Below are 24,756 nucleotides of genomic sequence, written 5' to 3' on the forward strand. Positions count from 1 at the left end.
GTGACCCTGGGTTCTAATGTTAGGAGAAAGATTTCTCTATCCGCCTAGCATAGAATTTACTTTCCTCACTGCTGCTGCATATTGAGTCGATGTTTTCCTGGAGCTGTCCTTCACAACCATTTCCTGGACAGAATATTCAATGACTGTGCCTATCAGTTATGAAGTTGATATTTTGTGTCCCCCACCCCCAGTTCCTTTGTACTTACAGTAAATCTCATTTACATATTTGTTGCTCATTCATCCAGTTTGAGGGGAGCTTCTTGGAGTTCTTCTCTTACCATATTCTTAATCAGTTTGTGTCATCTACAAACCTGGCTAACACTGCTACAGTTGACACTCACTACAGTTAATTACAAATTAATTAATAGTAGTTTAAAAACAGTGGACCCTAATGGTTACTTCCCTCAATTGTGAAAACTGACTGTTTCTTCATATCCTCTGCTTCCTGTTCTTCAGTTGGTGTCTAAGAGAATCTGTTTGCCTTAGCTCATGACCTCTAAGATTACTTAGAAACCTTTGGGGGCTTGGTCAAATATTTTTTTGGAAATCTAAGTTTATAATGTGTGCCAGATTACTCCTCTCTAGGTGTTTGCTGACACTCATAATTTTTAGAAGGTTGATGAAACATGAGTTCTGTTTGTAGTAACTACAGTGCTTCTTCCTCAACAAGTCTTGTTTTTAATAGTTTTAAAAATTCTAGCTTAAGTAATAACTTCCCACTCATTTAGCTGTACTCCTAGCTTAACAGACCTTTAATAACCTGGTCACGCAATTGATTCCTTTTAAAAAGTCGGAGTTAACATTGATTCAATTCCAAGGCTGCTAATATTAGTGATGTTGCATATTGTTGTTAGTATAGTACTGAAAATATTCATGGAAAAATAGGTGTGACTAGTTACAGTGGTCTATACTGAGCCTCTTGGGCTTGCCGATTAGAAGGTGGGGGTATGAATCCCCGTGACAGGGTGAGCTACCGTTTCTCGCTCCCAGCTCCTGCCAACAACGCAGTTTGAAAGCACGCCAAAAAGTGCAAGTAGATAAATAGGCATCACTCAGGCGGGAAGGTAAACGGTGTTTCCGTGCACTGCTCTGGTTTCGGTGTTCCGTTAGCCAGAAGCGGCTTAGGCATGCTGGCCACATGACCTGGAAAAACTGTCTGCAGACAAATACCGGCCCCCTCAGCCTGTAAAGCAAGATGAGCGCCACAACCCCAGAGTCATCTGCAACTGGACTTAATTGTCAGGGGTCCTTTACCTTTACCTTTTTACATAAATACATGATTCAAACATTCAGAAGTTTGTGTAATGTTATGTAGACTTTGTCTCGTTTAAAATCTTTCTGTTTTGGACAAATAGGTCCCTTGTATGAGGTTAAATTTGCATAGACAGATTGTAAGCAAAATGCCGATAAAATCGTGTATTGTGGAAATAGATCTTTCTTAAAACAAAAACAAAAAAGGCACACACAGGACATTCACTTGAACATGTTATTTATCTAGGTCGGGGGGGGGGCAGCTTTTGGTCTACCAGGTGCTGTTGGACTTAACTCTTGTCTGCCCCAGCCAGCATGGCTATTGATGAGGAATTGTGGGAGTTGTAGTTCCGCAACTTTTGGAAGGCTGCAAGTTGTCCACCTGTGATCTAGATTGTTTCTGTTGAATGTTTAGGAAATTTTAGTTTAATGACTATGATAACAAATAACCTGTCCTAAAGGAATACAATTTATTTTTAGAAATTCATGTTGGAGTACAGTTGAAGAATTATGGGAAATTTCTAGAGGCATACACTTCCCAGCTGAAGCGAATTGAAGATGCATTGGATGACTCTGTAGGAGATGTTTGGGATTTCAATCTTGATCCCATTGCATTAAATGTAAGCTTTTGTTTACTATGCACTTCTCACTGTTCACTTAATTCTGTTGTGTAATTGATATCTGTGAGCTAAAGCTCTTTGGAATAGGGCTGTAATGCTTTGCATAGCTACGCACATGTAAATCCCATGTTAGTAATGACCTCTGTGTGTGACTGGGTACAGGATTGTAGCCTAAATGTCTCGCATTCAGCTGCTTTCAGAAGAGAAGTATTCCATTTTAAACATTGACCTGCTTTTCATGTCACAATAAACCAAATCATAGCTTAGCACGAATGCGCAAGCATGTGGGCTCTAGGAGAAGAAATCATGGGTACTTTGCTCCTCCTTAGTCATTCTGTTGCAATATTGAGCCATTGCTTGGCTTAATGTGTTCTGAAAACCTGGTCTTATGGTTTAGCTCTCTCCAGACTAACCACACACTGTAACCAAGGCTTGCCCTATGGGTTATGCCTTGTGCGTTGTTCTGGTCTTGCCAACCACTGGCATGTGGTTCTTGGAATGTTGCCGCAAAAGGTTCCCCACCCCTGCAGTAGACCATCTCACTCTCATCCCAGTCAGTGCTGCCCTGCGATGATTTTGGCACAGAGGAAAGGCAGGCTAGTATGGGGTACCTGAGGAATGGTCCCCTCCTAGAAGCCTTGGAAATTGCCTTATACCTTTGGTCCATCTAGCTCACTGGTGTCTATGCTGTTGGCTTTTGAAGACTTCAGACAGAGGTTTATGTCCCAGCTCTACCTAGAGATGCCAGAATTGAACCTGGTAACTTCTTCGTGTTTTTGTTCAATAGAGCCTTGCACTTGTTTGTCCCGTCCCCACCAAACATATATTGTGTTTCCTAAGCTAAAAGTGGTTTAAAGAAAAATGCAACAAAATTTAAAATTGAAGAAAATATAAAAACACAAGGAATTAATGTTGTTGCTATTATTTATATCTTGCCTTTTCTCTTGATAAGGGACTCTAGGCAGCTTACATACAAACAGCAAAAAACAGGGGGGCGGGGAGAAGCAAACATAAAAAAACCACAATTAGATATGTGTGTGTATCCCATTGAGTTCCACTCCAGGCTCAAGGCTTTTTAAATTTTCTGAGGGGAAGTAGAGGAGCAGGTGCCCCTGTTGAATCCTCTCATCTGTTGGTGGTCTCTTCAGGAGAAGTTTTTATGAGCTGTGTGACTTTAAAAAACAAAACCCTATGCAGTCGTAAGAAATCATTATGGAAAACCTATAGAGTTAAAGCTGATAGATGGGAACATGGACTAGAAATCATGGTTAATTTAGACTGGGAACCAAAGTTTTCATAATCTTCTGGTGGCAGCTCCTTGTGCATTCCAAAGTCCCTCAAATTTCTGGAATCCTGAAGTAAAAAAACACCTATGGCTACCATACGCTCTGTATGTGTTCATGCACACATGTGCAGAAGTGCTTTGCAAATTGGGTAGTCGTATCTAGGGTAAAGTAAGCATTTTAGTTATTGTTTACAGTATGTCCCAGTAGGTGTGGCTCCTTAGTTGATACAAAAAGTACAACTGGGACTTAAGCCTTCCAGGAAACCATATGTTCCTGTTACACTAAAAAACAAAAATTTTGTTATTAAAGAAAGTTGCTCTTGAAAATCTCTTGACTTCATTTCTGGCAGAGTACATGAGTCTCTGAAGGCAAGTAAAAGTTCCTAGTGGTATCTAGCTATGGGCCTGTTTAGAAATCATACAAGTCATTGTATGCTAGATCTTTTCCATGCGATAGCTGTCGTTTAGTTAATATGTTTCTAAAAATAACATTTGAAAAAGATCTTGTAGTTCTGCTCTGTGTGGTTCCTCCCCCTCCCCCAGAGGAGTTGAACAGGGTTTGTTTGTTTGCTTGTTTGCTTGTTTGTTCTTTTTAAGCAAACAATCTCTGTTACTGCCAGTATCATAATTTTAAAAATATATATAATCCGCCTGTATATTTGCACTTAAGATTTTGTTTGAAACAGCTGTGTCAACTGTAATTGGATATTTTAGCCTATTCAGTAATGTGGCAGGTCTCTGGCTTCCTAAAATCACCAATTATTTTGTTTTATTTTAGCTTTTGCCTTATGAACAGTCTTCCTTACTCGAACTTATAAATACGGAAAACAAGGTAAAGTTCTTAATTTTAAATATGTATTTCAGAAACCTTTTTACTCCATTCTTCAGCTGAAAAGGCTTCTAGAGCAGTTTACATAGTATCAGCAACAAACAACAAAGTTCCTGTCTCCAGACTTACAACCTAAAACACACCAAAAAGGGAAATAATCGGAAAGGGAGGAGGAAAAAAGGGAACTCAGGCACATGTTCTTCTAATAATCAGCTTGAATGGAAATATTTTAGGGAGAGTATGTGCTAAATGTAGCTACCCCTGACCTGACCCCCATCTCTCCCTTTGCTGCAGATATAGATAGATAGACAGACAGACAGACAGATAGATATTGCTGTACATGCACTAATATTTAGCTTTTCTATTTCATTTATCCAGGTTCTAAACAAAGTAATCACTGTGTATGCTGCCCTTTGCTGTGAAATAAAAAAGTTAAGATACGAGGTAAATATCTCTTCATTTTGCCAACTACAAACTGCTTTCTAGAAACTAGTTTATTCACCTTCTATATTATGACTTCTTATTCAAGAGGAAAAAATCTTTTCTTTGTTCCTAGGCAGAAACAAAATTTTATAATGGCCTCTTGTTTTACGGAGAAGGAGGTAAGTACTTTACAGTTCAGTCTGCTGTTGGTTGGATTTCTTGCACATCATTTGCCATGAGGTCCCAGGATAGGTTAGAATAGGGTGGATTCTCTCAAGGTTCAGTGGTGCATCTTCAGCCTATGGTGAAAGTTATACAATGCCAATACGAGATTTATCTCTGTGAGTAGGGTGTTCCACAAGCTAGGAACTGTTACTACGTAGGGTGATGGTGGGGCCACATCACCCACCACTTCCAAACACCTGTTCATTTGCAATGGCCAAGCCAGGAGGTGTATGAGAGAGGAGGAATTTCCTTTTCTGCTCCCCATAGCATGTATCATCTTTCTTTCTTCCTCTCCACCGGTTCCATTGCAAAATAGAATTACCATCCGAAAATCCAGGCTAGCATGAATTTTTTTTTGAGCTGTGGGGGGGGGGGGTAAACATAGAACCTCATGAACTGACAAAAGGGCCTTGGTTCCAGTGTCCTTTGCTCCCCCAGTAATGCCTTATTCAGGGCCTAAAATGTGCTGCTGACGGTGGTAGCTCTATTCAGGAGCATAGCCCTTACAGTGGATGTGCCCATCTGCTATCAAAACACTTCTCTGCTGGGGCTCTGTGCATCAAGGTTTCTGTGCCCATCTTGCTAATATGTGAAAATTCTTCTTTGGTTAGTTTTGAAACCAAATTTGAAGCCCCAGAGAACAACTGACCTTACCTTTAATCTGTTTGAGCATTTGGCAGAGTTGCTTAAACAGTTGCAAAAGATAAATGTTTGGCTTCTGCTGATACAGCTCAATGGCAGCATGATGTGCAAGGTCAATAGAATTGGTATGTCCTTGGCCAGGATTCAGACAGGTGTGGGCGGCTTTGCCACTCATACACAGACTTTTAAGCTCCACTCTTGAAGTGGCTGCCCTCACAAAAAAAACCCCATCTCAAGTTAAGGAACCCCCTTTGGGTTGGGACTCAGTGAAGTATGAGGGGTTTCTGTCAGATGAAGGTTTTTTTCTTTTCTCCTGGGTGAACAGTCTGCTTCTGCATGGGGATGGTCTTGCAGTAATGAACTGATATATCTAATTGATAAAAGTGCTCAATTCTGAGTAGTTCTGTTTGAAGTAAAGCTTAAAGTTAGAGGTGTTCAATGTGTGGTCTGTTAGCTATATGAACAATCACAGGCCATAGGTAAGATAGATTTTGAATACTGTCTGCCAGAACCAAATTGTAATACTTTAGTGGAAGCTTTAATGTCAACATAGAAATGCTGCTAACCCATAAGAATGGTTTTTGCTAAAATACTGAGGGTGCTTTGAAGAGGAAGTCATGAGGGACCTTGATCCATGCTGCCTTTGTGTTCAAAGAATGTTACTGCCAAACTGGAGAGGATGTTGAGCACAGAAATGGCAGTCACCCGATCACATCCTTTTGGGCAGTTTTGCATAGTTTCTTCTGCTTATGGAAAAGCCGCTGTCTCCTTTCTTGCACCAGTATGATGAATGAGATCACATTGCTATGAGAATCATTTGAAGATTGGCTCGTTCATGCTTTGAAGGAGGAAGTGGCCTTCCGAGGTTGTAGGATATAAGTTCCTATAGAACTGGAGTGTAGTAACTGTTTCTAATTTAGATGGTAAAAGGAAAACTTCTAGTATGCATTAGCAGTAATAATCACAAAGGATGAAAACTGTTAATGACCTTTCAGGAAATAAACTTTACCTTTAAACTGAATTCCTGGAAGATGCTGCTTCTCATATGCTGTGCTTGTATTTAAATCCTTTTTGAAAGATACAGTGATGCACTGCCAAAACTAAAACAAGGCACTTCTGATTTTCTTCCTCACTGGCAGGAAGCAAAGATTGCTGTAGCAGCTGCAAGACTCACATTTTTATCAGTAATTCTCTCCCCCCCCCCCCCAACTCTTTGCAGACTAAGCCATTTAGATAGAACTGGGAAATTTAGTTTCAGGCAGAGTACCTCTGAAACTTGTGCTCAGGGAGAATCTTGGTTAGGTGTGTTTCCTTCAACCATGAGGATGCAGTGGGGGGAAAAGTCAAGGTGTGACAAGCTCCCACATGTACATTGCCATATGAGCATATATAAGCCCATATATAAGCCCTGATTGCCAGTGGCTCCCCATAACACATAAACAAGATGTACAGGGCAGTGAATCTGACATGACATACGCAAAATCCAGTGAAGGTACTCGCGGCACCTGCTGTTGTATACATTAGATGCTTGGGCTTTTCTACACAGAAATAATCTCCACTAAGAAATTTGTCATTTGCTAAATGATTCTTAGGGATTTGGGCCATAAAAAGTATATGATCATTTGGCAAACATCCAGTCAAATAGACCCAGCTTATGCCTGTCTACATGAAATACCTTCTGAAGATTTTTTTAAAAAAATTCTCTGCTGTTTCTTCTTTTTTGATAGATAATATTGGTAATTTTTACGTGGGATGGTGATAAAGTAGCATTTAAACATGAAGTGAGCATTTTCTAATGAATCATTCATTTGGAATCCACTGGTGATGCATAGTTTTGTTGTAGTATATTTTTAATTATGACTAAAATAAAACACCCTTTGCCATCTTAAGTGTCATTAATAGGTAAACGATGTGTTTTCTAATCTTCCTGTAACTTTCATTTTACCTTTCAAGCTATGGATTCCAGTAAGGTGGAAGGTGATGGCCAAATACAAATGGGAAGATTTATTTCATTTTTACAGGTAACACCTGGGACATAGTTCTGCAACTTCTATGGTATTTTTTGTGTTGATCAATAGACTTCATAATCATTTGCTTCTAAAATGTTTGCTATACCACAGGCTTTTAGTGGATTGGAGTCAGTGCTATACAGTTGTCACCAGTTGTGTTGCTTATACTGTCACATGCACTCAAGTCTTTTTGCCCCTGTGTAGTCTCTGGTCACCTCGGTTTTCAAAGTTTCAGTAGCAATTCAAGCTGCTGTTAGGAAAAGTCCAGCAGTGCGAGTATAAGTACAGTGGTACCTCGGGTTACATATGCTTCAGGTTACATACACTTCAGGTTACAGAGTCTTCTAATCCAGAAATAGTACCTCGGGTTAAGAACTTTGCTTCAGGATGAGAACAGAAATCGTGCTCCGGCAGCGCGACAGCAGCGGGAGGCCCCATTAGCTAAAGTGGTGCTTCAGGTTAAGAACAGTTTCAGGTTAAGAACGGACCTCTGGAATGAATTAAGTACTTAACCCGAGGTACCACTGTACTTGAGTCAAGCAATGGCGCCACCACTTTTTTTAACATTTCGATGTGACTGTGGACTTTCTGTTAAAGAGTGCCCAAAATGACTAAAATGCTCTACTAGCACAAGTTTTGAAGTTGTTATTTTAAAACCATTGAGATGGATCTACACTACCCATGCCCAGAACTCTGCCCAAAGTACATTCTGCTGAAGGAAGCAGGATGTATTTTCACCATGCCTTTCCCCATAGGGTTGTGGGACCCACCCAAGTAGTGTGGATGAGAGCAAAGGGAGAATTAGTGAAGATTGGCCCCTTTCACCTGTCAGGAGCCCTTCTGTTCACAAAATAGCAAGTCTGAATGCAACCCCAAGATGTGAATGCTTGCTTATCTGTGGCCCTTTAATAACCGGTGTGTGTGTGTGTGTGTGTGTGTGTGTGTGTAAAGAAAGGGAGTGGATATTGAGTGGACATACGTATGCCAGGGAAAGAGTTCAGCTGCTGCTCATCTTCAGCACCCTTTCTGCTGGTCCCCTGTTCAAGAATTTAATTTCTTGTGTTTTTTGTCCCTAGTGATGGTGGAAGGAAATTGTAGAGCTACACACAGTATGCTTGACCTTCAGATACAGAATAAGACTAGTTGTGTTTCCTGCTAGAAGTATATTGTTTGATTTATTGAATTTCAAGAGAAACATTCTTTAAAATAGCTATTCGTTCAAGAAACTTTGAAAATATTGTTTCTGGTGGAAAGAAACCAACCACCACAGAATTTTATTTTTTTTAAAACTGAAAGCAGGATCTGAATTGCTCAACTTCCTATGTTTTTTACAAGTCATGTTGTTGTGCCTGGCATAATTTCAACAACTGGTGATTGCGATGGCTCAAACCTTGTCATTTTTCTGTACACAATGTACTCTTAAAATAAGAGGGGAAGAATGGTTTTTGAAAAGTTTTGATTAGTGCTAAAACAGGCTAGTAGCAGTTTTTTTCTGAAAACCCTTTTATACATCTGGTGTCTATGTTTATTACAGATACCGTATTTTTCTGTGTATGACTAGGGGTTTTTTTACTTTAAAATAAGGTTAAAAATCTGGAGGTGTCTTATACATGGATAGTACATACGCCCATTTTCTAAATTTGGGGTCCCCAAAAGTAGGGGGCGTCTTATACATGGAAAAATACAGTATATTGTGACTTTTTTGTATTGGATCAGAATGTTATTACATGTGTGAACTTTGCTGTCTATTTTGTTGTTTCTTCAGCTTGTAAACTTTGTGTATAGGAAGGCGGTATATAAATTAAAAGTGAAATGAAACAAGATACCTTTTGTGTTTCGCCACCTTTGATTTAGAGACACGTAGGTTTAGTTGATCACTTTTTGGATAGCTCCCTACTGTTTCACCTGATATTGTCAGGAGAATTTCCTTTTTTAAAAAAAAAAAAAAAAATTATTGAGTTTTCACATTTTATAAACACAAACACACACACACAAAGACAACACATATAAAATTTCATATCCTTATTTTCCTAACCCCAGTTCTTGACCTCCCCCCACCCCCCCTTCATACATCCTAATTCAATTAAATTAGCTCAGCAAGTTCATATCTCTCATCCTTTACATATTATTATTATATATATATGTTTTTTTTTTAAAAAAAAAATACTTAATTCTTATTACTTGGCCAAATTTTACTTATCCACTTTTCTTATAAATATTAAATCCTTTTCTAAGGTCGACTCGAATTCCTTCCACGAATTTCCCTCTTATCTTAAAAATAGGTCATAATAATCAATCGCAAAGGTCATAAACATATTTTTAAAAATTCTTTCCCCCCCCACCCCGGTTTCTGTCCCTTCCCAATGTCCCCATGTCCACAAAAACAGTTTTTAGCCTGGATTCCTCACATCTGAGGCCTTTAAATCTCTGTCAGTCTCTCTCTGCCGATTTTGTTGGTAGCCCTCTTTGTTGATCCTCAGGTCTCAAAGGAGTTCTAGCTCAGTCTCATCAGATTTTCTTCCATCCAAAGTACTTGGTACCAGCTGCTGCGAAAGGTCAACTAATCCATACTCAAAGAGGAGGCCCCAATCATATTTCTTAATTCTTTTAAATTCAAATATTCCAAGTGTTCCAGGGGCTTCCTCCCTATTGTCAGGAGAATTTCCAGAGAACTTAGATTTTTTAAAAAAAATCTCCCGCTTTCGTTTTGCATACATGAGACTGTTAGTGGTTTCCAGTGGATAGAAAATGCTGACATAGTAATTGTTAATGTTTCTCTAGTGTGAGTTCTGATTTACTGTTGGTCACTTTCCCGCTACAGAGCCAGTAAAAGCAAACATTCTTTTGGTACAGCTGTTGCATAACTGATGAGGTCTTATTCACCATTCCAGACATTAATCTGTTTTGAAATTACACTGCCTATTAGTTCTTAATATTGTCTAGACTAATAAGAACTACAATGGCAGTATTTAGGACCTAAAATACTTTGAATATTTTTTCTCATGTTTGTGATTGTGACAAGTTGGGTTGCTTTTTAATAGGGTGTTCAAGTGTTTGATTACAAGACAGTTTTGCTACATTAACTTCCCCAACTAATCCATGGATAAATAATCTCATTTAGTGTGAAAGGGGTTTCTAATCTGTACAAAATTTGTCATTTCAGGAGTTGTCTTGTTTCGTGACACGCTGCTACGAGGTCGTGATGAATGTAGTTCATCAGTTGGCTGCCCTTTATACCAGTAACAAGTAATTACTGCCCAAAATACTATCCTTTAAATTTACTTGTTGAAAATGCAACGAAAAAAAGACAGCATGTTGATGTGCTTCTTAAATTTTGCAGAGTTGGGGAGGAAATATGGGGTGTGTGCCTGAAGTGTCCCTTGCATTGTTAAAAGGACACCTGTCTGTTTTGGGATGTAAGCCATGGTTGTTTTGGATTAATGAGTATTTCCATTTGATGTTCCATTTGAAGTCACTAGCCACTTCAGATGTTCACTTCTGAATAATTAGCTCTTTTACTATCACAGACCTGTACAACTTGTGACCTACCAAACTGAATGCCACTTGCTAGTAATTGCAGCCTGTAGTGCACTAAATTAATTCATGTTGCTGGTGATGGCCTGGCAGAGTGAAAACCTGTGTGTGCAGGACTTGGCATATATGACTGCTGGGCTGTGTTCAGGTTTCTAGGCCAAAACTTGGACAGACCTATTTAGTAATACTTAATGTGATTTATCACTTTGATTCCAGTATTTCGGGTTCTCAAGTGATCATTTTTTTAAACCTCTTGCATGTTCAGAACTAACCACCGTGTTGGGCTTATTTAAAAGGTCTGGGGACCTTAGGGTAAGGGGAGGGTAATAAATACATTAATAATAAATAAATAATAAAAGCATGAGGCTCTAAAATGTTTTTGTTAAATGGTGTGAAATACAGTATTTTGTGTTTCAGGAATGCACCTAAAGTTATAGAAACATCAGGAGTTCATTTTCAGGTGAGAATTTTGTGGGGATTTTGACATGTTGTGTTGCATAACTTTGTGGGTTCTTTACCTGGGAGTTTGATATCTGGATATCTGCCTTACTTGGAAGCATTTTTAAAAAATGAAATAAATCTACAAATATTATAATAAAAATAAATTGTGCTAGGTTCTTTAATAGGCTAAGGACACCTGATTCATTCTGGGATCTCTTCTTGCTAGCTAGGCCTACAGTACAGCATAGTGTAGTGGTTTTCAACCAGTGTGCAGTGGCACCCTGGGGCGCCCTGAATTATGTTCACAGGTGCCGTGGGCAACACTGTCCTCTGTTCCTCTTTCCTTCCCTCCCTTCTTGGATGCCCTCTCATGTCTCTGTCTCCCCAAGGCTTGCACAGCTGTTTGTTGTAGCAGCCCTGGCTACAAGCTCCCTAGGCAAGTGGTGCCTCTGGGGCTGGTCAGGGGGTGCTGGTTGCCAGGAGCTGAGGCAGCCCAGGAGTAAGTAAGCAAACAAGCAAGCAGGCAAGGGAGCCTAGCCAGGCAGTCCGCCAGCCCTTGCTGTTGGGAATGGACAAACAAGTCCCAGGCCCCTGTGAGGAAGTATGAGGAGGCACCTGTCTTTGGGACGGGGTGGGCAGCTCAGAGACAGGGGCGGCAGCAGCAGCTGCCCGGAGGACTCTCAAGGAGAGGAGGCTGAGGGAACACTCCACAAGGGAGGGCGTTAGAAAAGGGTGAGGGGCTGCCAGCTCTGCAGGCAAGGGGTGACATAACTGGACTCCTGAGCCCCACAGGGGTGCCGCAGAAAGAATGTAGTTGGTCAAGGGAGCTGTGCATTGAAAAAAGTTGAAAACCTCTGGCACAGTGAATAAAATATGTAATAAAAACTTGTTATCGTCCTGTACATCTCAAGCACATCAACTCTATATAATAATTTTCTATCCTCTTCTATCCTAATCATATATACTCAGTGGTATGTCACGTTGAGTTTAGTGGGACTTACTTCCAGAAAAGTGGGTATAGGATTTCACTCTAAATCCAGGATATATACCTTTTCAAACAGGCTATGTATGAGCATCTGGGAGAACTGCTGGCAGTTTTACTTACCCTGGATGAGATAATAGACAACCATGCTACCCTGAAAGAGCACTGGACTATGTACAAAAGGTATGTGGATAAATTCTTACATTTATTTCTACTGGTACTGTAGAACAATAAAAGTAGCATCAAAACAGTGGTCACTTAAACAGATGTTGATGCTGCACTGCGCCTTTTCACTGGGCTTGAATAGGTGTGTGTTTTGCAACTCTGGTATTCAGGCCTTAATTTCCTGTATTTTGCCACCAACTGGAGCAACATTAAGCTTTTATTGCATGTTTCTAATTATTCCTACAGTGACCAGCTGGTGTGAACTGTGGTTAAAATGCTCAAGCGTGTGATGGTTCAATCGATCAATCAATCAATCAATCAATCAATCAAGGTTAACACCCTTCACTGTAATTAGGAAAGCATTTTTCTTCTTAATCCCCTGGGAATAATGGTAATCATGGCATAGTGCAGTTCCAAATGCCTTGTGTCCCAGAAGTGTAGCTGTGCAGTCAAGGCCACTGATTGAAGTTGTGCCAGGGCTTTTTTGTAAACGAAACAAGCAAAAATCTTAGGTCAGCTCATATTATTCAAAGGTAGATTATCCCCCCACATCATTCATAAGTGTGGGAATACAAAGTTTGCCCCTCCAGATTACTCCTCCTGAATAATTCCTTCCATCCCGTACACATTTAGGAATGTTGAGTTTCTTTTAAGTAGATTTTTTATTTTTTATTGCTTTATTAGGTTACTAAAATCTGTCCATCATAATCCTTCTAAATTTGGAGTGCAGGAAGATAAGCTGAAGCCATTTGAAAAGTTGCTATTAAAACTAGAAAACCAATTACTGGATGGGACGATATTCCAGGTAACATAATAAATAATAGAGCTTATTTCTTAATAGAGTTCATATGTGGTTTGTAAGATCTATGGAGTAAAATGTTCCTTTTCTGAAAATGTTATTGTTTAATTGGTGTGTTTAAATTTTAAATGGTATGCTGTTGGTATCCTCTCCTCAGTTATTTATCTAATATATTCTGACTGGGAGCCAAAGAGCTACTTTAGGTGCACCCAAGAGCTTGCATATACCAAGTGCAATTTTTGATCAGTTTTCTTTTAAAAGCATTCCATATTGCAAATCGCTTTTGAAAGTTCCCTCAGTTTAAAAGCAGTTTGCTAAGTGGGGTAGAGAGCTACAGTTTGGAAAAAGGAGAGAAAAAGTCAAGGCACACAGAATTAATTGGGAGACATCCACTTATGGACCTTCTCCTATCCTCTCTTCTCCTTTCTTCTGCAGCCCTCACAAATCTCCTCTAGCGGGTTGGAGGACCCTCCAGACCATATATGAGGGAGCTATGAAGGAGGAGAAGCAGGAGATGTCCACTGCATGAGCAAATGCCCTGTACAGTGGAACCTCAGGTTGTGAACGTGATCCATGCGAGAGGCACGTTCGCCATCTGCAGCGTTCGCAACCCACAGCGCTGCATTTGTGCATGCGTGGGTTGCGATTTGGCGCTTCTGTGCATGTGCAAAGCACCGAAACCCGGAAGTATCCTGTTCCGGTACTTCCGGGTTTGGCGCGGTGCGCAACCCGAAAAGGCATAACCTGAAGGGTCTGTAACCCGAGGTACCACTGTACTATATTTCTAGAATCAGTCAAGTTGCAGCTGAGTCTTTTTTGTGATCCGTAGTAAAAGTATCAAAAGTTTTAGATGCCTCCTTTGTTGTTACCTTATATATAATTAACAGTAACATTTCTTGTTGCAGAAATAAGCTTTTAATATTTTTCTTATAATAGTATTTACTATATTAGAAAAGTGCTTGGGTTTTATTTTATTGTACTTTGAAATTAACTGCTACTTGTATTGAAATTAATGGTTACTTGTATTGGTACTTGTACTGGGCTCAGCTGACAATTAACAGTCAATGAATCAATATTAATCTCCTTTTGATTAGATTTTCAGTATGGTTTCATTTGAACTGAACACTCCCCAAATAAAGCACAACTTGCCAGTTGAATTGTCTCCATCATGGAATTCTGATTTATTTGCAATCATCTATTAATATGTTGTGCTTGTATTCTCCATGGCACTAATGTTGTAAATCACTCTTGTTTCTCTTGTCCTCATTCAGGCCTGTATAGAGCAACAATTTGATTGCGTCAATGGTGGAGTGTCAGTGTCAAAGAACAGCACTTTTGCTGAGGAGTTCGCACATAGTATTCGCACAATTTTTGCAAATGTTGAAGCTAAGCTTGGTAATGCAAGATGGATTTTTTTCTTTGCATTGACATTATTGTTTGTAAAAGTTGTTATATTGTTTGTCTAGTGGCAGACTTCAAAACTATTCTTTTCTGTGTGTATTTGTACAAGGTGAACCCTCAGAAATTGACCAGAGAGATAAGTACGTAGGAATTTGTGGGCTGTTTGTACTGCATTTTCAGATTTTTCGGACAGTAGACAAGAAATTTTACAAATCGTTACTGGACATTTGCAAAAAGGTGAAGATTTTGTAATTTTCCTCTAATAATTAAATTTCACAAACAACATAAAAATAAAAACCTCTTATAAAAATATAGTAACAGTATCTAGTTACAAGCTCTCACTAGTAACTCCAGCTTTAAAATAATTTAGCTAGGTTTTTTTTCTGTTTTCATAGTTTCAATTTGTTGTCCTTTCTGAATAACAATTATGTTTTGTGTATAGCAAAGGAACCGACAACATGTTCTCTTTATAGTACTCAAGTTGCCTTGTCAATGAATGTTGCATTAATTATTTTGTGATCAAAAACTGCTATTTTTGCCATTAATTGCAAGTGTGTGATTTGGGCAGCTATTGCCTTTGATAATGGTCCTATTCATGTGTTATTCACATGTAGGATATTGCTGTGATTACTTGGAGCAGGGCTGCTTTTAGTTCCACCTCTTAATGCTGAGTCTCCTTCCTCAAACAGCCACACATTCTGTGCAGTTGTTTGAAGAAAACCCCTAGCATGTGAACGCCTGCTCACATTTAGGGCCTAGTCACAATTAGGACCCCTGGTTGCACATGTTGGGAGTTTATCTTCGGTCAGCTGCAGGCAGTGCATGGTGGTTTGAAGAAGAAGATGAGGAACTGGAAGTATGGCCTTGGTCTCATTAGTTACTGCAAAGTCCTGCATGTGAGTAATGCACGGGCTAATAACCACCATAGACAGTCCAGTCTTAACCATGTTTACTCAGAAATAAGTGGTGCTTCCTTCAATGTTTCAAAATAAATTTGCCCAGAATTTCAGCTTAAATGAAACATTGAGAGGTACACCTGTTTCTTTTCATCCTTGCTCTGACATGGGCATAGATGCTGTAAGCCACCTTTTTTAAAAAAGCAAAACTGTTCTATCCAGGGATTTAGCAGTGATTGCACTAATCTCTTTTTATGCCCATCCGCTGTTGAAGTAGCATCTACTGAATTGGTGCAGAGTTGTCATACCTGTTCTAGTTGCTCTGGTACTCAAGGGATGAATCCTAAGATGCTATGGACTGTGTGTAGCTTAGTTCAGTCCCGCTACCCCTCCTCCTCCTTAATCTCCGAAACACGTTCTGATAATTCTGTTCCCTGTTGGTGCTGCAGAGTGTAGACTCGGCAGCAGAGCCTAAAATCCTATGCAAACATTCATGTGAAATGAAGTGAGATTACTTAAAACTGGGCTTAGAACTGGCCTGCTATGTATGTATATCTTGAAATACCTATAGGACAGTCCTACATAAGTGAATGTGGTGTAGCGGTTTTCAATATCAAGCCTAATATGATATCTTTCTCTCCCCACCCCCTCCATCCTTCATCCAAATGTTACTGTTGCCACTCCAGGTGCCAGCTATTACACTTACAGCTAATATCATTTGGTTTGCTGACAACTTTCTCATTCAGAAGGTGCCAGCTGCTGCCAAGCTTCTGGACAGGAAGAATTTTCATTCCATTAAAATACACAGAGAAACTTTTCTACAGCAGAAGGCTCAGTCACTTACCAAGTAAGGTTTGAAGAGTAGGGAGCTCTCCCCGCCCCACACCTGTATGGTTCTTAATCTGTAAATCAAAAATATTTGTAAACTGAAAAAATAGGAGCTAATTGACATTCCTGTTCTTTTCCAGTTATGAAAACAGCCAAACACCCCTCTTTTGGTGGGGATTTTATGTTCCATGGCCATTGTGTCCAGATAAAAGTATTCAGGAATAGGGTATTAAATTCCAATGCTGAAGACATGTGCTTTATTCTCTTGAATATTCTAACCTATTTTAATATTATATATTTAAATGGTTTTAAGCTGCCCTGTGAAGGGTAGGTAAGAAATCTAAATAAATACAAAAAATAAATTGTTACACTGGCTCAGTTTTGTGTTTTATTTAAAGCCTGATATATTCACCTTGGATTAGTCAAGCTCACCAAGCAGTTAATTTTCAGGATAATTTACACTGGCAGAAATTTGGCATGTCAAATTTTGATTTGCATTAACCAGAATTAAAAACCCAAATCATTGTTTGGCTGCTATTTTTCATACAAGCACTCAGCTTCGTAACTTGTCTCCATGGTCCCTTAAAGCAGAGTGATGGCTGAAATTATGTTGGGCATTCTGCCAAATCATAGCATAAACCTGTATCAAACTATGACTCTTGACCCATTGCAAACAATGGCATGTCAATTCAGATGTTTCAAACCACAGTTCAGCTTCTTTAACCTTGGTTAAAGATGTATCTGGCTGAACCATTACATAACCATTACTTGTTTTCTCTCCAGAGAGATGCAATCATATTATGTATTTGTGAGCTCATGGATGATGAAAATGGAATCTATTTTGTCAAAGGAACAACAAATGGATAAGTTTGCAGAAGATCTCACTAATAGGTGCAACGTTTTTATACAGGTGTGTGCTAGGTTCCAAAGCAACATGGCTGGAAAATGCTGATATATATAGTTAACTTTATATTTCTTGAGTACCATTTACTGAAGAAGAAACTGCTGAATATAGGTCTATTACTACAATTACTTACTAATGGATATAAGGTTAAGACATATAGTAATTGCTTACAATTGCTTACTAATGGATGTAAGGTTAATATATATAGTAATTTCTTTATACAGCCTAAGTGAATATATTTATTTATGACTGGCATTATCAAATTAAATTTTGCTAGCTCACTCTGAAATTTTCAAACTTTTGTTTCACAGATTAATAGGCTTGGTTCAGATATGATTCCTATCACTGGCTTGATGCTGTGTGGAAAAAGTACTCTTTGTCACCCCACACTGATCACTGCACACACTCATGTGACAAACCATAGTTTGCTGTTATATCTGAACTGGTAAACTATGATACACTTTTCTTGGTTGTAGAATAAGCACAAATCAGAGTTCCCTTGTTTGGATGTAACAGGCAACCATGGTTTCCTACAAGTTATAGAGGAGGGAAGCCCTAGGCTCATTTCAGATTCGTTCATTTAATACCAAACAATTCTTCATTGCGATGTCTCAACCAAGCCATCTTCTCAAACAGGGAAATAGGGGTTCTGTTTTGTTTCCCTATATCAGTAGTTATTATTTAACGTATTTATACTCCACTTTTCCCCCAAGTTGAGATTCACTAGCGAAAGCTCAGAGCTTTCCACATTAACTTGTGTGAGAAGCTTTATCAGGCTTCCCTGCTTGCTGTGTAACAATGGGGAGTCAAGGTTGGTGGAGTCAGCCTTGTGGTATTCTAGAAAAGGGACTACCAAGGAAGGAATAAAATCACTTGCGTTGTAGAAATTGGGAAGTCAATTAATAGTTCATGTTTCAGTAGGTTGGTGCTTGTTTACTTCTAATTCCATAATGTTTAATTCATTTGTATATTGAACAGCTGTATTTGTGTGTGATAGAACCGATTTTGGACACAAAAAAAATTTATGATGCAATAGAGATGTAAAGATGATTCACGTTCCCCTCCCAATTTATTTCTAGGGGTTTCTGTACGCTTACAGCCTTAGTAACATCATTAAAACTACAATGAATCTGCACATGTCAATGCAGAAGCCAATGACTAAAACCTCAGTGAAAGCATTGTGCAGGCTTGTGGAACTTCTCAAAGTAAGTTGCAATATTCATCTCCTTGGTGACCCTAACATTTTGCAGGTAGTCCTTTTGCAGGTGTGTTAAGACCTGCGTGCTTTAATTTATGAGCTGGAAAGATGGTAGACAAAATTTGTAAACAATAATTCAGGCAAAATATACTTTGGTTTACATATCTCCAGAGCCATACGTTTTGTGTCTCTAAGTTGTATTTCTTTGCATCTTTTCTGGGTAAAATATATTTACTGTAATTCTGAAACCGCTATAGGTCAGGTTCTCAAAATAGGGTTCCTAAGCTGAAGTTCTGTGCTAATACAATTGATACTCCATTTGTCGAACTCCTGGAGATATGACCACCCCCCTCAGTATTGTCATTTTCGCACCTTTTGAAGACACTTCAGAGATAGTTTAGGTATTAGGACTGACTATGTTGCTTTTACTTCTGTTCTTACTCTTCCTACATAATGCAGTTATCTTTCTGCCTTCGCCGATCCAGTCACAATGGTTGTTTGTTTTGCTATCTGCTGTAAATGTTCTCATGTTCTTTTAGAGGAAGTATGGTTTAGAAATTGATAGATACAATCAGCAGCAATTATGCCTAATTTTAGTTGCACCAGCGGTCTGCTGCCACTAATGGTCTCTTTTAAAATGTGCATTTGACTGTGGTCTAAACCTTCATTATAACTATCAGTGACGCCAGCATGATTTGTACTTGCTGACATAGCAGCAAATATAGTATACTGCTTTTGACGGGAATATTAACATATAGCTGAAAGTTGATTTTGATGGAACATCCAAGTATAGCTACCTTGTTAAAAATTCAAATTGTATTTCATATCGAATTGAGCTGTTGAAGATTTGGATAAAGTAGTTCTTTGTATGGAAGAATAGGCATAATGTGATTCAAATAACAGAATTGTGATGTTAACTCGTGTTCTGAAATCTGGTCAACTGCAGGCAATACAACATACATTTTACAGAAGAAGTATGATTGTCGCTGATTCAGTAACGCACATAATTCAGCATCTACAGCATCAGGCTCTTAATGCTATTGCTATAGCCAAGGTATGCAAAACGTTTCAGTAAGTAGTTTACTGTTCGGTATAGTTAAAATGAGTAGCTTTATAACAGTTGGGATGCTTCGTTTATGCATTTTTAGTGTTAGAAACTAGCTAAAGAGGTCAAATAGTTGGGAGGTAAGCAGTGATGATATCAAAAGGTAAACAATGATAGCAGTCATATGTCATTACGTGAACAAGCTCCAGGTTCCTAGTGTGCAACTGTGAGGAGGAGATTTGAAGCTTTCTGTTTTTCAATGGAATTCTGTTTGTCAATGTTATATATCTGAACTTGGACAAACTGGTTAGTCTTAATGATGGTTTACTGAAACAAGCCAGTTGACTAATATAGTTAACACTAACCACTGTTTAGGAGTCAAACACAACACTACACTGTGGTTGATTGAAAGTGAAAGCAAATGTTTTTGATTGCCCTTCTTATATTTAGTGCCAGAAGAGCCATGGTGATGGGGGAGACTGGGGATTATTTATATAATATTAAGCCATACATTATTGCATCTGAATGCAGTCAATGTATGTTTCACATTGCTGAGAAAATATGTATGGAATTTCATACTTACTCACATACTGAACACTTTGGTGAGTTGCCTCAACTGTAAAGTTGATGTTAATATGTGAAGCAGAACATGGGTGAATGATCACCAAAGGAGAGAGTGAACACACAGATGATAATAATATGTAGCACGAGGGATGTTTCCAGCTTAAACTCCATTGAGGTTAAAATGAATCTGTGCTCCAGCGGAAGTCCTGCATGTTTCAAAAGGGCTTGTGCTGAAGAGTCTCAGATAAACTGTTCACTAGCATTTTGAAAGCAGCAAGGATATTCCCTAGAGTCTAAGCTAAACCTGAGTAACTTCAGGGTTGCATTAATGTGCCAACTATACCTAATTTGGGATAAAGGGGGAGGAGCTACTTTGGGGGTAGCTTTTCTTGCCAAGATTTGTGTAAGATAATGATATGTATATTAAATGTGGCTTATCTCGACCTTGAGACCAAAAATGCAAATAATGTGGTAGGCTCATAAATTCAATACAAAATTTGCTTTTGAATTTTCCATAAATACTAAACCCCAAATGCTCTCTTCTATGCTTTTTTTAAATGAAGAAAAGAGTTATTTCAGACAAGAAGTACAGCGAACAGCGCCTTGATGTACTCTCTGCTCTTGTATTGGCTGAGAACACTCTCAACGGTCCTAGCACAAAACAAAGACGACTAATTATTTCCCTCGCACTCAGTGTGGGCACACAAATGGTAAGCACAACAGTTCCTTCCATAATTGCAATATTTATCATTTCTGTTAGCAGCAATCACATAGGGAATTGCATAGTAAGTGATTAAGGCACAGCCGTAAAATTAACTTTTGTTATTATTATTGGATTGATGCTTTTGCATGTCTGTCTCCTTCTTTCCCTTCTCCCTTTCAGAAAACATTTAAAGATGAAGAGCTCCTTCCTCTCCAAGTAGTTATGAAGAAGCTGGCCTTAATCAGTGAACTTAAAGAACGGTAAGTAATACCATGGAATGAAATTCTGTAGACTTTTAGCACAATACACCACCTTCTTGACTCCTGTAGAGTGCTGTTCATCATCTTATGTGATAGTCAGGATTTTGTATACTTAGTATGAAACTTGGCTTTAAGCACAGAATTCAGCATCCTGAAGAACGATACTCCATTTTTGTTTCTTAAAAACCATTTTTTCACCCCTGTGACTTGTGAGCATCAGCTTGAAAGTGTGCTATATTATAAGTTTATTTCTGTTTGAGATTATTGATGTTGGAATGGTAATTCTTTGCTTTCTTTCTCAGTAGTAACTTTGCTCCTTTTCCCTTCTAGAGTGCAAGCACAATGTGACTGTTGCTTCTTGTATTGGCACAGAACTGTATTTCCAATTTATCTTGATGATGTCTATGAAAATGCAGTGGATGCTGCTAGGTTACATGTAAGTAAAAGAAATACTGTATACGAAATAGGAAGGTGGGTTAAACAAAACCATGGTTTGAGATAATGGCTTGCTAATTAACTTTGGTTAGAAGAAAGCACAGTTCCCAAAGGTCTTGCATAATGTGGAATTGTGGGAACCTGCAAAGAGGAGAAGGGCGAGCACACAAATTTCTGGTTAATTTGTGATCACCCTGAGATTCTGTGAAGCAGTCCAGCGAGTTCTGTGACAACAAAAGTTGTAATGGCAGTCAAGTGCACCCAATGTATTATTTCTATTGAGCAGCAGCCATGGGGATTAAGTGCACCTTTCAAGCAGTTGTCTTGAGGATCCCTTCCCCTTCATTCCTTCTCTTGCTGCACTTTCCACAGTTTAAATCAGTAGCAGGGTGGTGCAGGCAGAGCAGCGTTGTTTACTCGGCCTAAGTTTTAATTTATATATTTTTAAACTTTTGCTGTATCTGTATTTTCCCTGTTATACCTAATTGCAAATTCAAATGTATCCCTATCGTGTTTTATGACTTCCTTGATATTGTATGTGGGCTGGAACTGGTCTGTGACTGAAATAATAAAATTCATTTGTTTACTCGGCTTCATATATGCTTTTCTTTTAATGTTGACTGAGAGATAAGGGACAAAGCCGTAAGGATGACAAGCAAAGCAAAGCCTTCTCCCATCAGAGGAGATCAGGAGATGAACAGCAAAGTTTTTCAAAATCTCATAGTTCCTTTTAAAAATTTCAATTCAGACTGTCTCTCACTCACTCTCCCAATAATCAGCTCCCCTTTAAAAAGTTTAAAAAAGAATTTACTGCGAGGGTTCTGCCAAAGTTTTTTTTTTTTAAGTGAAGGGTTCTACTTCAAAAAGTGTGAGAAGTACTGACCTAAAGTTTAACTTTATTTTTAATTTTGTTTATTTAACAAAATGTATACACCCCTGTGGTGAAACCTCTAAGCAGTTTACAAGAGTTTGAATGGTTTGTTATTAAGCTTGCTTGTTTCAACTAACCTTAGTTAAGCTTAACCTCAATTTAGGATTCTGATGGCATTCTAAACTGTGATTAATCTAGAAATGAAGTGGAAGCTTCCAATTTCTTTGTGCTGTGCTGGAGTTTGGGGGGGGGGGATGAATGCTCAGCTTCCAGGCTCACTGAGTCTTGTTCTGATAAACCATGATTTATCATTATATCTGAATGTAGTTTTAGAGATTAATTGATGTTCAGGATCCTGAGTTCTAATTGCTCAGATTCCCTTTTAGTCCATGCTGTTGCTCGGGTTCTTTATCAATTTGCAACTTTTTTTTTACAGTACATGTTTAGTGCATTGCGGGATTGTGTACCAGCTATGATGCATTCAAGGCACTTGGAGTCCCATGAAATACTTTTGGAAAGCTATGACAAAGAAATCATGGATGTTTTAAACAAGGTGATAGTGAAAGCATTTTATTTACTTTGAATGATAGCAGTACAGAGCAATCTGAGAATATTTAAATCTGCCAGTGTTGAGGATTTCTGTTGGAATTCTCAAAATTCTTAAAGTTAATAGAAACTCACATTCTTTATTGCTCTGGTCTCATTTTTCCTCAATTATTCCTCTGCTTTAGGTTTATGCTAACGTTTGTTGAGTTGTGGTTATGTACTTGTATCACAATGTAGTGTTTATATAACACTCCATATTCTTATTTCCTATTCCGTTATCTCTCCTTTTTCCCTTTGCATCTTGTGTAGATTTAGCTTCAAAGGCAGGGCTTTAAAAAACACACAAAGTAACATACATAATGTATTGTTTATATTTTAAGTGACCAACAGTCATCAAACTTTTGGGGAGAATGGCCACTATTTACAGAGTGTGGGTTGTATCCAGTACTGTCATTCTCTTTGTGCAACAGAACTTCCTCCTTCTCTCATCTGCAACCCCTTGTGCACCCTCAAAATCTGCTCCAGAGGGTTAGGGGATACTACTTTGTCTGTGTATCTATACATGCACAGAGTATATGCAATAACTCACTTTTTCATCCTAATGTTGAATTAAAAATAATCCAATTTAGTCCCCCATTGGAGAAGGAAAACCATCTTTTTGGATCTCCTGTTTCTTTGTAGAACTATTTTATTGGGGAATAAATGTGAAGATTAGTTTTTCACCCCATGAAAATAGTGTTTGTTGTGACTTTTATTTGAGCAGCACCTCCTGGACAAACTATGCAAAGAAATAGAAAAGGACCTTCGCCTTTCTGTGCACACACACTTGAAACTAGATGACAGAAATCCCTTCAGAGTCGGAATGAAAGACCTTGCCCACTTCTTCACCTTGAACCCAATTCGTTTTTTCAATCGGTTCATAGATATCAAAGGTAGGCTTTACTTAATGTTCACTTTCAAAGCTTAATACTTTTTCTGTGAAGTAAAATTCATCCCTCCTGTCTCTCTCTCTCTGTACTTTTTGAGGAAACCTGTCCTCAATATGCTGATATGACCAGCGTAGCTCCAGCAAGTACCTTTACCCGAAGCATTTCTAATGTTACTTTATTTCGAGAGTTCTAAATAACGTTAGAGTTGGGATGAGTATATTTTCCTTCTCTTTTCCTCTGCCCTTTTTTCCAAGTATTCATTGTGAAAATGACTGTTCCTTTCACCCCCTCTTTTTGCAGCCTATGTGACACATTACCTAGACAAGACTTTCTACAACCTTACTACAGTAGCTCTGCATGACTGGGCCACCTATAGCGAGATGAGGAATTTAGCAATGCAGCGCTATGGTTTAACTATGACAGAAGCACATCTTCCTAGTCAGACTTTAGAACAGGTACATCATATTTATGCCAGTGTATTTTTTAAAAAACAGGATTTTGTGACTTGCTGAAGTATGGTACTTAATGCTTCTGGTGTTTTTGCTTTTTAAAAGTTTCAAATAACAGCACTTATTTGGATTATTTCCAGATGTGATGTAGTTAAATTGCCTACTGTTTTTTCAGGGCCTTGACGTTCTGGAGATTATGAGGAATATTCATGTATTTGTATCCCGTTACCTCTACAATCTCAATAATCAGGTGAGGGCAGAGGGTATGTCTACACTTTAAAAAGCAAATCTTATTGCTGCTGATTTACATTTAGTAGCTATTATAATTATATAGCAATTTTTTAATTGCAGATCTTCATTGAGAGAATCAGCAATAACAAGCATCTGAACACCATAAATATCAGGCACATTGCTAATTCAATTCGAACACATGGCACAGGAATCATGAACACAACTGTGAGTATTTTGTGTTATTCCCAGAACAGCTGCTGAGCTGGCATTTACTGACCTTTTATGTAAGAC

The 24,756-nt window shown here is 38.6% G+C and overlaps 1 protein-coding gene across 5 annotated transcripts in view; it reads left to right on the top strand.

The window, feature by feature from the left end:
• Positions 1 to 24,756, top strand: part of WASHC4 (WASH complex subunit 4) — a 39,211-nt gene that overhangs the window by 4,814 nt on the left and 9,641 nt on the right. For all 5 annotated transcript variants that reach the window (XM_079992258.1, XM_079992256.1, XM_079992260.1 and 2 more), the window contains exons 2-24: positions 1,732 to 1,871; positions 3,935 to 3,988; positions 4,364 to 4,429; positions 4,542 to 4,587; positions 7,229 to 7,296; positions 10,448 to 10,530; positions 11,236 to 11,278; positions 12,321 to 12,424; positions 13,091 to 13,211; positions 14,477 to 14,600; positions 14,716 to 14,843; positions 16,189 to 16,349; positions 17,114 to 17,240; positions 18,314 to 18,439; positions 19,379 to 19,486; positions 20,605 to 20,751; positions 20,925 to 21,004; positions 21,335 to 21,440; positions 22,747 to 22,863; positions 23,620 to 23,788; positions 24,086 to 24,240; positions 24,410 to 24,484; positions 24,586 to 24,690. In XM_079992258.1, the coding sequence (XP_079848384.1) occupies positions 1,732 to 1,871; positions 3,935 to 3,988; positions 4,364 to 4,429; positions 4,542 to 4,587; positions 7,229 to 7,296; positions 10,448 to 10,530; positions 11,236 to 11,278; positions 12,321 to 12,424; positions 13,091 to 13,211; positions 14,477 to 14,600; positions 14,716 to 14,843; positions 16,189 to 16,349; positions 17,114 to 17,240; positions 18,314 to 18,439; positions 19,379 to 19,486; positions 20,605 to 20,751; positions 20,925 to 21,004; positions 21,335 to 21,440; positions 22,747 to 22,863; positions 23,620 to 23,788; positions 24,086 to 24,240; positions 24,410 to 24,484; positions 24,586 to 24,690 (2,453 nt within the window). The remainder of the gene's footprint in view (positions 1 to 1,731; positions 1,872 to 3,934; positions 3,989 to 4,363; positions 4,430 to 4,541; positions 4,588 to 7,228; positions 7,297 to 10,447; positions 10,531 to 11,235; positions 11,279 to 12,320; positions 12,425 to 13,090; positions 13,212 to 14,476; positions 14,601 to 14,715; positions 14,844 to 16,188; positions 16,350 to 17,113; positions 17,241 to 18,313; positions 18,440 to 19,378; positions 19,487 to 20,604; positions 20,752 to 20,924; positions 21,005 to 21,334; positions 21,441 to 22,746; positions 22,864 to 23,619; positions 23,789 to 24,085; positions 24,241 to 24,409; positions 24,485 to 24,585; positions 24,691 to 24,756) is intronic.

Source organism: Podarcis cretensis (genome assembly GCF_951804945.1).
Source record: "Podarcis cretensis genome assembly, chromosome: 10".
In the NCBI taxonomy this organism is placed as follows: Eukaryota; Metazoa; Chordata; class Lepidosauria; order Squamata; family Lacertidae; genus Podarcis; species Podarcis cretensis.